The 13,476-nt window shown below is 39.8% G+C and overlaps 1 protein-coding gene across 1 annotated transcript; it reads right to left on the reverse strand.

Moving 5' to 3' along the window:
* Positions 1 to 6,669: 6,669 nt before the first annotated feature.
* On the reverse strand, positions 6,670 to 8,942 carry N7479_002921 (uncharacterized protein; the record flags this gene model as incomplete). The annotated part of the gene is made up of 4 exons (XM_057250618.1): positions 6,670 to 6,800; positions 7,495 to 7,550; positions 7,613 to 7,644; positions 8,937 to 8,942. The coding sequence occupies 4 exons, from the start codon at positions 8,940 to 8,942 to the stop codon at positions 6,670 to 6,672; spliced, it is 225 nt and encodes a 74-aa protein (XP_057115050.1).
* Positions 8,943 to 13,476: the final 4,534 nt, after the last annotated feature.

Raw genomic sequence — 13,476 nt, forward strand, 5'->3', positions numbered from 1 at the left:
AGGTTCTTACTGGGTTCTTACTGGGTTAAATGGGTTATGACTGGGTCTTGACTGGGTTATCTCAGGGGTATTTCTTTAGACCTATATAATTTTAGTATAATAGACCAATCAACAAGAGTAGGATAATTTACTATATTTGATATATCAATATTCCTAGACACTTCTACAACTTTAGTGTATTTCTTCCTTTGTACGTTAAAGAATTTCTCCCCTTACATCCCTTTGTATATATTATATGTTATTCTCATATTATATCTCAAAGCCAACTTTCCGACTTTGCATCGTCGCTCTATAGTGGTGATCTTAAAGATCTCTTATATATTTCAACTGGACAAGTCACACTATCCGTAAGTCAACACGCAATCGACTCAAACTTCCGAAGACCAGATAATCCCCTCCTAATCCCCCCTTTATTGAAACGCGTTGGACCCGACCGTAGGAAAGGGTTTATTCTATACGATACAATGTCACATAACGATTTTGTGGACTGGTGGTTAGAGACTGACTACGGGAGGAAAAGTAAGCTTAAATAGGATTCGAACCGCTATACAGAGATCTGGAATAGCTACTATCAGGTAGCTCAGGGTATTGATAGCGCACCAAAGGTTATATACAAGCGCTGTGGGAAGATCCTAGAGTATCCTTATACACTAAGCCCGAACAGTACAGGCAAAGCGCAGTATTATAGCACATCAACCATCCAGAAACATCGGAAAACGGCTGGTTGTTTACGGTCGGAAAAGGGGAAGAAAGCAGAGATTACAAACTTCCTACAAAGAGAGGTATATTTTATATTATAAAACTAAGTAACTATACTAATTTATTATTATTCTAGGGAGAGGTTTCAGCAAGCATACCCTTCTTACAAGAAGATTGGGAGGAGGATCTCCTCCAATTTCTTACTCTTAACCGGCTCCCATTCTATCTGATCGAGTATCTATCATTCAAACGCATTATCAATAAAGCTCGTTCCGCCCTATCCCCTCCAGTGATCCTATCTGCCGATACTATCCGTCGCCGATTGGGTAGTCTAGTCAAAGACCGGCAGCAGCGTATCCTTCGTACGCTGCCTTCTGGCTCAAAGATATCTATTGCGCTTGACTGCTGGACATCTCCATTCTCGCAGGCATTTATAGCTATTACTGGCTATTTTATTGACAGTGATTGGGTATATCGTGAGGTACTACTTGGGTTTAAGCCGCTTTATAGTATATATACCGGCTCTTACCTAAGTAGTGTTCTTATAGAAACCCTAGTGGAGCACAATATTGAAGATAAAGTATTCGGGTTAACAACAGATAATGCATCAAACAACAAGACATTAGCTACTGCTCTCCAACAGGCTTTGTCAGATGATACTATTATCACCCGAATACTATATCTTACCCACGTTATCCAGCTCAGCCTAAATCAGCTTCTTGCTCGGATCAAGGCAGTTCTATTAAATAAATCAGCCGAGATAAGGTGGACAGAGAAGCAGTCAAGGCTAGCCTAAGAAAATGCGAAGCAAAGTCAGATCTCCTCCACACTGAACAAAGTCCGTTATCTTGCGATTTACGTCAATGCAAGTCCCTAGCGCAGAGAGACCTTTTACAATCTTCAGACAACTAATATCAAGATCGTTCCAATCCAAGATATAAAGACACGATGGAATTCTACGTTCCTTATGCTTCGCCGGGCAAAGAGGCTACGTGCTATCTTCTCTTTATTCTGTACAGAGTATGATTGTGAGGAGATACTACTCAGCGAGTAAGAGTGGCGTTAGATCGACTATCTTCTTTGTATCACCGAGCCCTTCTTTAATTATACAATACAGCTATCAAAGACTCGAGATATCACTGCCCACTATATATTCAAGATCTACAACAAACTATTCGATTATCTTAAGCGATCACAGATATAGCTACGCCGAAAGCGTGTCCTATAGAAGAAACAGATGCTAGAGGCCCTTGAAGCTGGTCGGTCTAAGCTTGATAAGTATTACTCCTAAGCTGATGATCTTCGAGGGAATATCTATACAATCAGTACAATACTTACACCGGTGAATAAATTCAAATTCTTCCTCTCTAGTGATTGGGATCAGAAATAGCGAGATACCTATCGACTTGCTTTTGAACAAGCCCTTATTCTATATCAAGCACAAGTTAGAACAAGCAGTCGTGATCTATAAAGCTATCTAACGATAGCCTATCCAAGCTCAAGGCTAGAGGAGATGCTTAATAGAAGGGATATACAACCACGAGCTATTACTGATGAAATCAGTCAATATCTTGATAGCGGTAAGTAAATACAAAGAGTATATACAATAATAATACTAATATATATATAGATACTGTTTCTGTTAGGCCGCTTACTTTCTGGAAAGAGTACTAGGCTCGCTTTCCGGCCATTGCTGCCCTTGCGCGAGATACACTCTTATTTCCAGCAACTGGCGCAGGAGTTAAACGCCTCTTTAATACCGCTCGAGATATTTGTCACTATCGTCGTGGTAGAATGAAGAGTGAGACTGTCGAGGCATTAATGATATTTCTTTGTACAACGAAATTTGATATAGAGGAGTAGGAAGCAACACTTCTTAAGAAATTCTTCTCCTAGGATAAGCTTGAGGCGGCAAAAGAGGAGAGGGAAGAGAAGCTTAGTGAGATTGAGGTTGATCCAATTAGTGATACAGAGGAGCAGGAGGATAAACCGGAAGATAAACCAGGGGATGCAATTGAGGTTGTAATTGAGGATAGACCAGAGGATGTACCGGAGGAGAGGCCCTTACCTACAAGTGAATATAGTCGTCCTTGCTCGCCATTATTACTACCAACCTGTACACAGACACGAGTATCAGGGAGAAAACGTAAAAGCAGGGAAGATGATTTATTTGAATACTATTAGCTTGCTTAACAAAGAATCCTCAATTATACGTATCTCTTTTACCCTTTTTACAAATAAAATTAGATATAATCAAGTAAAGCAAATACTCAAAATTACCGCGAATAAATACATAAGTTATACATTTAGAATCCTTAGTATATTTGTTTAGTTTGTAACCTAGTTTGGGGCCCCAGACCCAGTACTGGGTTACCCAGTCCGACCCAGACCCAGTACTGGGTCGAAGGGTTCGACCCAAAACCCAACCCAGACTAGGTTGGGTCTGGGTTGGGTCTGGGTTTTACTGGGTCGTGCGGAAGACTAGATATAACCATAGATCCCTTCTGCGGTTACAATACGGTCTCGACTACGGCGGTATATCTAGGAACAGCAACAGTCTATTCTTAACAAGCTTCCTCCCAATACAAAGCTTTCGATTGTATTAGATTGCTGGATATCTCCGTTTCGACAGGCCTTTATAGCTGTCACTGGCTACTTCCTCGACTAGCATTGGGAGTATCGAGAGGTTCTTCTTAGATTTGAACCATTATCTGGCTTACACTCAGGTGTCAACCTAAGTGACGTGGTTTTAAAGCTCCTCTATCAGTATAAGATTGCAGATCGAGTACTTACAGTCACTACTGACAATATATCAAATAATAATACTATAATAGTAAGTATCTAAGAATCACTCCAGTCGCTTAAGCTAAATAATAGTGCTACAATCGTTCGGGTTCCTTGTATTGCCTATATTATCTAGCTTAGTCTGAATGATCTTCTTAGGAAGATAAAGGCAATTCTAAAGAATAAGAGTGCGGAGATAGACTGGTCTAACAACTGTGTTCGCTCTCTTCGTGTAAGGTAACAAAAAAGAGAAATTGTTGATACGCTTAATAAGGTATATCCCTATAACTCTACTTTTTTTATTATACTAATCCTTCTATTCTTATATAGGTCCGAAACCTTACTATCTACATTAACGCAAGTCTACAACGGAGAGAGTCATTCTATAACCTTCAAACTGAGGAGCCAAAGCTTGTTCCGATCTAGGATATCCGAACTCGCTGGAATTCGACATTTTTGATGCTCCGACGTGCCAAACGGCTCCAATCAACCTTTGATCAATTCTGCGCTCAGTATAACCAGGAACACTTTACACTAAGTCCAGAAGAGTGGCGACAGATTGACTATCTTCTTTGGATTACCCAGCCTTTCTTCAAATTCACCACTCTTCTTTCTAAAACTAAGGATATTAGTATTCACCTGATCTTTAATATCTACAATAAGCTCTTCAACCACCTTGAAAAGTCAAAGACTGTTTTAAAACGGAAGAAGGTTATATAGAAGTAGCTTATACTTGCTTCTCTTGAGGTAGCAGAGAAGAAGCTTTCGCAATATTACAGCCAGACCGATCAAATTGATAACAATCTTTACGCAATTAGCACTATTCTCTCACCCCAACAAAAGCTTAACTTTTTTAAAGGAAAGGACTAGGATGATCCGGTTAATAACTGGTGTGCAATCTATCGAGCAAGTCTTAAGGAATACTTTCAGTCCTATAAGAAACTTCATTCAGATACACAATCATTATCCAGAGCTCGATTATCCGCAATCGCGATTTCAGAGCTTGAAATAGAATACGGAGTAGAAGGGTCCCAGCCCTTAGCATTGAGTGAATATAATAAGCTTAAGGAATACCTTAACAGTGGTAAGTTATATCTTTTTATTATCTACCCTATATTAACTTATATTTAAGGTATTATACGAACGCCTACCTATATATTTTGGAAAGAGCATCAGTATCAGTACCCTACTCTTGTAAACCTTGCACACGATATACTATCAATACCAGCTACAGGGGCGGGTGTAGAACGCCTTTTTAACTCCGCTAGGGATATCTGTCACTACCGACGAGGCTCTCTAAAGGTATCAACAGTTCAAGATCTAATGATATTCATATATACATCAAAATTTGAGATCGAAGATACCCACCGAGCTTTGATCAATAAGTATCTTTTATATAAAGAGATACAAGCCAACCAAGAGGAGAGTGATACAACCAACACTCATTATTTTGACCCTATAAGTAATGATAACGAGGGCAGTGATACTTACGAGGACGTGGAGGATAAGGATAGTACTATCGAAGTGGTAGTTGATTAAGGTCAATCACAACGGAGGCAGCGGACTCAATCGGAGCTCGAGGTTGAAGAGCAGGAGGAGGATACGGATAGTGAGCCTGAGTTGCCTCATACACAACGGTATTCAGGGAGGGTTCGGAAGCGCTCAAGTAAGCTTGATGGTTATGAAATTGAGAGTGATAAACGCCGTAGAACTTGAAGCTATATAACGTATATTAGTTCCTCAAAGAATGAGATATTTCTATTAAGATTTGATATTATTTAGCCTGTTTAAATGATTACTCCTGGTTATATTTATTTTCTATAATACTAAGCTGTAAACCAAATACTAAATAATACAGCTGAGAAATGTATATTTTATGCAACTCTAGGGATTTCCCTGTTTGTCCTGTTTGTCGGCCCTCAAAATGTTTGGAGGGCCGCCCTCTGAGGGCAAGAAAATAACCTGCCCGACCCGCGGGTAGGCGTCGCTTGCCCTCCGCCCGCAAAAGTGCGGGTCTGCGGGCGGCCCTCAGAGGGCCGCTCGCGGGCGGTTATGAGGTCTATCAAAATCTAGGTAGTTATTGTTGATATATACGCTAAACAGGCAGCTGGTAAGATCTACTCCCCTATTCGTTTTTACTAGACTAACCTAGTAGGATTTAGGAAATTCTTGGCGACACTTGATCTATCCCGTACTTAGCGGGAGTATATCCAGTGGATTTTACTCTTTTGTTAGGTCCACTTCCTTCGCGGTATTCTTACAGACTTCCGGGATCTACCAGAAGCTGTTATAATACGCTCCCTAATATCTAGATTAAGCCGGGTGGATTTTGATAGTACTATTACCTACCTACTTTCTTCTAGTAACTTAGCGGTACAGGAGTGGGCGAAACACAAAAATATCGTATAGATCCGGTCTGGCCTATACGCGGTATATAGTAAGATACCGCGCGGGGTATTTGCGTCTATTGATATTAGTACCAACCTGGTTAAGTCTGCCTATCACCAGACAAACCTCGGTGGAACTGGGCTCTCGCTTCTTACTGCTATTGACCGGTAATTATAGATTATCCTATATATCTTTCAGTTCTAACTTTATTTAATAGGGCGAAAATTGTCGATTCTCAAGCCGTTAACCAGAGAGAAACCTATATACAATCTGGAGTCCAACCGGAATTTCGCAGTCGACGTCGGCAAAAGCGGCTATCTAGTAAGTACCAATTACTTCTAACTTATACTATAAAACTTTAGCATTTTATACTAATATATTAATAGGGCAGGGAGAGACCCAAACTAACCCTATCAATCTAGTAACACCACCTAGACAACCAGCCGCTTCTATACCGAACGAGAAGCTTCCTACCTTTTTAAGTACAGGAGTTACCCGGTCCTCTCGGAAGCGACCCCGCGATAAAGAAGGTCTAGGACCTACTTCCCTTACTGAGAGTATCCGAATAGAACCGGGTATAACCAGTAATAACCAGGGATATTAAGAGCGCTATCGGTCAGCTCTAGAAGAGCTTGAAGCAGCGTATACGATAGAAAGGAGACTCTTACGGGAGAAATACAGCTTACAATAGGGAAAAACAGTAGGAGTTTGGAGGGTTATAGATAGTTACTAGTAAGAACCTAGTTATATTTAATTTAATTGATTGACTTTTGTTAATTACTTAGATATTGATGATATCTATCTCTTAAGCCGCTTCTGAGGGTTCTCCGTAGATAACTGGAAAGGCTTAGTAGTAACCACAACCTCCTTATCCTCACTAGATTCCTCCTGAGTGTCACTTAATTCGGCCTCGTTCTCACTCGCTGATTCTGTAGGTAGACCCTAAATTTCCTCAGGTAGTTCTGGTTTTCTCTTTAAACCCGGACAGTCTAGTACTAGGGAAGACTAGGAGGAGCTAGTATTTATTAGTAAGTATAATAAGATATAGAAGAATTAGGAAATACCTAAGAGGGGTCAGGGAAACCTCGATCTCAGGGTCAGGGCCGCTTATCGCTTAGCTAGAGTTTATTAGTTAGAAATATTATTAGAGGGTAAGAACCAATCAGTATTATATACAACTGGTAGGTAGGCCCAGATTCTAGTCTAATATAGTTAGTAACTAGTAAATCCGATAAGTATCTAGGATAAACACTTACTGTTCAGCTAGCCTAGTTAATCTATTTGCGACATTTAGTCCAGGATACTGGCCATTCTAATATAAATAGTTATAATCAGTAAGAAAAAGTTATCTATAGATATAAATAGAACTTACGGCGATATAGCGTTTAATATAAGCTCGTACCCGAGCTCCTTGCTTTCCTGGTTACCCACTAATAATTAGAAGATATCAGTAGTTATTAATATAGGTAATAGTATAACTTAGAAAAGTATATAACTTACTATTTATAGTCACAGTATAGACACTTCCGGGTATATTTAGGAACAAACTAATAGATATTAGTAGCTAAATAGTATAAATAGGTATAAGTATACTCACAATAGTGCCAACTAAAACCCACTAACGACCGATATTATTATCAATATACTCAGCCTCAGGGCAGTCACAGATTCGTTTTAACCTAAAAATAGGGGTTATAAACTGTTTATTACTAGTTATTACAAGTAGGATAGTAATACTTACTTGCATTTCCCACGTTGTGTTTCGATCCGAGCCTAGAGTAATTCAGATAATAGCTGGTTTGGTATTATAAATAACTAGAAATAACTAATTAGTATCAGACTCTAGATAGAGATAGTAAGGATAGTAAGGATAGTAAGGATAGTAAGGATAGTAAGGATAGTAAGGATAGTAAGGATAGTAAGGATAGTAAGGATAGTAAGGATAGTAAGGATAGTAAGGATAGTAAGGATAGTAAGGATAGTAAGGATACCTACCTCTAGGTCGCGCGGGTAAATACAGAAGATCGTGAAGATAAAGAAAGGACACTAAGATAAAGAGGTCCTACCCTATTCTTCTATATACTCTTAGTTTCTATCAATCTAATAATATCTAGGCACTTTTAGAAGTAGCTATAAGATACCGGTAGCTTATATATACTTAGTTATAATCTAGTACCTATAGTAAGAACTAGGCTATTAACTAAAATATATCAGTTTTAAGGTAAATTGTTGTATATAGGAATATATATAACACTCGTTCTAGATATATATATTCTCCTACACCTACCTTAACTTGTATATTTATAAGACAATAAAATCAATAGAATTAAGCTAAACTAAACTGAACTAAACGCAGCTAATTGGAACTAGTAGAAACCAAGACCACTATCTGCTACCCTATATACCTAGTAAATATATAATAAATCAGAAAATAACCCAAAAACACCAACTAGCACTAGAATACAACAGATATTCTGTACTCTTCTAGTTTCTATCCCTATCGCTATCTTTATTAGATATTTCAGCTGTATTATCGGTATCGCCCTCATTATCTGATGTATTTAGGGTTATCTTAATCCGCCGGTCTCTCCTAGATATAATTAGTATAAACTATAAGATAATATAAAAGTATCTCCTTATATCTGGTTACGGCCAGGGATACCCCTTGCGACCTTCAAACCACGCTATTTGATACGATCCTTGTTCTAGGCAGTAAGTCAGCAAAAATTAATAAAGATTAGTAGATATTAATCTTACTATATAACCGGTCTTGATATATTTCCGAATTGAGGCAGCTTTACTATTACCTTTCGGTTTATACCCACAGTATAGGTATAGGACAGCGCATTGAGGTATAGTCTAATCCAAGTAGTATTAGTAAAACCTAGGTTCTTCTAGAAGAATCATATACATACAATAACAGTATAGCGAACTGGCCACCTCTTGTCTGTATAGACCCGGCAGTCACATATTTTAATCTTAGAACTATATTATAGTTAGTTCTGAGTATAATAAGATAAGACCAGTAAAAGCAGTAAGAACCAAGAGGTTTTAGATAAACTTACACCCATCGAGAAGGACGTCTACCCCTTCTAGTTAACTGCTACCAAAAGCCAACTGGGTATAGTGGTGGTGGTGGTAGAGTAGTACCCTTACTGTCACCGTCGCTATCGCCGTCAGCTATAGTGAGGAAGAAATAAGAGTGTAAGAAAAGGTAGATTATTAATCTGAAAAACTAACTATAGTGGTCACTGGGAGCGTACTATATATACACCTCCTACTGTAAGCGACCAGTAAATACTATAAATAACTAATTATTTATAAATCATAACTAGTATTTATATATACAGTATAGCGGCATTGAAGCTATTTTTGGTAGAAAATATATTTACTCTTGAATAAAAGATTATGGTTGAAACTACCCTTGAATAAAAGATCATGGTTGAAACTGCTCTTTGATCAAAGATCATAGTCGAAACCAATTAGCTACAGGTTAAAACTAGTAGTTGTATATACAGTATAGCCGTATTGAAGCTATTTTTGGTAGAAAAGGTGCTTACTCTTGTATAAAGAATCATGGTTGAAACTGCTCTTTGATAAAAGATCATAGTTGAAACTGCTCTTTGATCAAAGATCATGGTCGAAACCAATTAGCTACAGGTTAAAACTAGTAGTTGTATATACAGTATAGCCGTATTGAAGCTATTTTTGGTAGAAAAGGTGCTTACTCTTGTATAAAGAATTATGGTTGAAACTGCCCTTTGATAAAAGATCATGGTTGAAACTGCTCTTTGATAAAAGATCATAGTTGAAACTGCTCTTTGATCAAAGATCATGGCCGAAACCAATTAGCTACAGGTTAAAACTAGTAGTTGTATATACAGTATAGCCGCATTGAAGCTATTTTTGGTAGAAAAGGTACTTACTCTTGTATAAAAGATTATAGTTGAAACTCCTACTTTATGAAATACTATAGTTGAAACTGCTCTACATAGTTGAACCTACTACGTAACTAGTTATACCAGTTATATTATTTATGTAATTAAACCCCTAATAGTATATACTAGTACCACACACTACTATTCCCTATTAGATTTAACCTAGAACTATATAGGTAATAACTAGTAGGAGCCAGTAACCATCTACAGAAGTTAGTAACAACCCTTCTAAAGGTCGCAGGGTAAATCTAATAGGTAAATACCTATCTCGTAAAAAAGCCTTATCTGGTATAATATATGCTATATTAATATATCCCCATGCTTCCTATCCTTCCTCCCTATCCTGGTTATTTTTTACCCTGCAACCCTGCGAGCTCCGAAACCGGTAAATAGTAACGTAGTACCATACTGGTAAAAAATACATAACATACCTAACCGTACTAGTAAATACTAGTTTCATTTACCCTGCGACCTTTACCCTGCTACCCTGCGAGTATGGTATTCAAGAAAAGACCCGTTGTTGCCTAAGGTAGGTAACAGTGAAAGCTGACCAAGTAAGTATCAGGTGATCTGAGGCTACCTTGTCTATGCCGCTAAATCGAATTGAGCAATCTCGGGATTATGTACTCCGTACCCCCTGTCAAGACCATCGCTAGCAGATGCACGTCAATCAGATGTGGTATCGCGTCATACGGACGCTCTGTCAGCTATCCGGGGACCGTCGGTCATCCGAGGACTTACCCGTTCCAGGGCAATGGATGGTTTCAGCGTGTATCTCTGAGTCATCTATTTATCTTTCCAGCAATAGTACACTGCTCTCTGTCACATCTTCTCTGTCCATTATATGTTGTACGTGTAGCGCATTTTGTGCGCGTCGGTCACGTTATTTGTCAGACTGGCATATCCAGCTCGGTCGGCAACCCCAGCATCTTTGCTGCTTTAGCTCGCTGCAATTACACCCATAATGAGGTATTGATCCTATTAATGGGTATTGCTCATTATGGTTGGCCATACATGTACAGTTTTCGTGAAATAGCCTCACCGTTTCCACTCTTGTCCACGGGCGTTTTTATGTGCTTTACACCACTGGGATTCTGCGATTTACATACTTGAAAAATCGGTTTAGCTTCTTATTTCAAAAAAAAATGAATCAACTACTCCGTAGATACCTATTCTAATACACATCTCACCCCCTTCTAAGGGGTTGGATTCCCAAATACTAGATAGTGTCCTTATCTCAAAATCTGTGTCATATGCATGATACTTCCATCTTTCAGCTGGAACTTCCTACTACGACTTCCATGACGGGCAAGCGCTACCATTTTAGTTGGGATCATCATCGTCAGAAGCAGTAGGGTCCTCGTACCCTTTCAAGCAGATCGTAGACCAAAGCACCTCGATCACGAACCAGGAGTAGCTATTAACGTCATTGGTAGGTAAATAGTCTCGAGCCCCAGAAACTCCATAAGCACCGCCGTCTGTTTCTTTTTTTCAATAGTGGCGCAACCAATTTGGTATAGTGGGTGTATCCACACAACCAAATCGACTCTAACGTTTCTATTTTCCACGACATAAGCGGATCAAACCTGTCACATGTAATCTTATCAACTCTGTCATAGCCCTTGGCAATTCTGCCATGGCCAAACCCGACTTTCTTGTAGATAATGATCTTGGGATTGTCGGAGTCATAGCCTTACAGCCCCGCCATATTCTAGTCATCCCAGGCATAATCACCGTCGGCCTCCTTGTAGTCTGCCAGAGTGGAGATCTTGCCTAGCATGTTATGCCGGTTGGGTTGTTCGGATCACCGACGTTGATGTTGGAGAACACCTAGGTACATACTGTCAGCAAACCTCTAGTGAAGTTTCGGGGGGTAACTCACTCATGGCAGTGTCTTCATACATCCTAGCCTTTTACATGGGGAAATTGCTCAAGGGGGACTCGATCTAGCTCATCGAGATAGATGATCAAAGGATATGATGCACAGTTCATCTTTGCCGTCAAGAACACTATCCCGGACCTTCATCCCTTCAGGGCTAGTTCTTCCTGGTAGTGCGCAATTTCCCATTGAGGAACTACATTTCCGGTGCTACATTAGCCTCCAATGAGAGAGTTCGAGTTCTATTTTCTCAATTTTCAGACACTTTTTTGTTTTCTATGGTCTTACTTTTCTGGGGCCTGTATATGAAAGCAATGATCCGCATTACTACAACCTCGGCTGAACTGTTGGTAATCTAAAGATTATGGATCACCTGGAATTGATACAATTAGTACGTCCAAGGATACTGTCTAGTACGAAGTACTCCGTACCCAGGCCCATCAACCCCCAAGTCAACTTTGATATTGCCAAGAAAATACATTCTTCAATCTTCATATCCACTCACAATTTCCTTCTCCACATCAAATCCAATCAAACCAAACTTCCAATCCTTCCCTACAATTTCCATCACACTCGCCATTACACCACCCAACTTCTCTTTCAACCCCAGCCCACCATCAACAATCATCCTAACAGCAGTTTCGCACTACCATGAACCCATCGCAATCTTTACCCAACCCAAAGTATTCAATCTCGGTCTCAGCCAGCGTCACGACAATTTTATTTGTCGCGATAACTATCACAACAACAGATACTAAGCCAATACGCCTAGATATCGGCAAATGCGGAAAGTGCCCAGCCTTCACTCGCGAGTCGGGTTGTTCCAATGATCATTTTTTCGTCACATTAGGCCCTGACACACTGACCGAGTTCTAGGGGGTGTTCCGTTTGACAAATAGAGCAGGGGGATCAAAATATGCTCGAAATCGGACACTTGTATTGGTTTGGAATGAAGGAGGGCGAGGCAGTGCCTTGGTGGCGGATTGGAACGAAGGCGGAGGTGATGGCGCTCTCAGGTGAGCGGGCTGAGCTGGAAGAGGCAAGCGGGGGGGCTATCACTCCAAAAGTGGAGGGTGGAATTTGAGGTTGTATAACCACGTACCCACTGTATCTTACGGCGACGAATGCTATTTGGCGTCATGTGCAGACCTGAACACAACTCAAACACACAAAACGGACGAATCACTCATAAGGAAAGATCAAGGTACAGAATTGATTGAGAAAAATACGTAGACAGCTCGCTTCTGTTTACCAAAATATTTTAGTTTTCTCTCTGTTTGTCGAGCTTGAAACTCGCTGTTTCATATGTAAAGTCAATATCGCAACAAACAATGAACTCGGTTTAATTTCTTAGGAACCCATTTTCGCAGCCGATTTACTGTCAACTGAGAATGTGGTACAGAGTCTAATATTTCATACATAGACTGCTATAGCCATTAATATATTGTATTGAGTATACAAAGTAGGTGCTTTGATTATCAAGCACAATCTCAATAGCAGAAAGAAAATGTAACAGCTAGGGTACAAGAGGCAAGAATTTTGCCACCTCATGAACTTGAATGTTCGAAGCCAATCTTCGAAGCCAATCTTCGAAGCCAATCAAAGGGCTTGTATATATGAAGTCACACAAAGGGAGCTTATATGAACTAGATACACAATGGATACAAGAATATGCACGGATATATGCACGAGCGTGCACGTACCCCCCGCCTTCTCATGTGTGCAGATGATCGACCTATGGTGGGGGGTAGGTGCTGCAGTGAGTGCATATATTCTGCAATTCCCCCC

This window comes from Penicillium vulpinum, assembly GCF_028829585.1.
Source record: "Penicillium vulpinum strain IBT 29486 chromosome Unknown utg000001l_segment0_segment0, whole genome shotgun sequence".
NCBI lineage: Eukaryota > Fungi > Ascomycota > Eurotiomycetes > Eurotiales > Aspergillaceae > Penicillium > Penicillium vulpinum.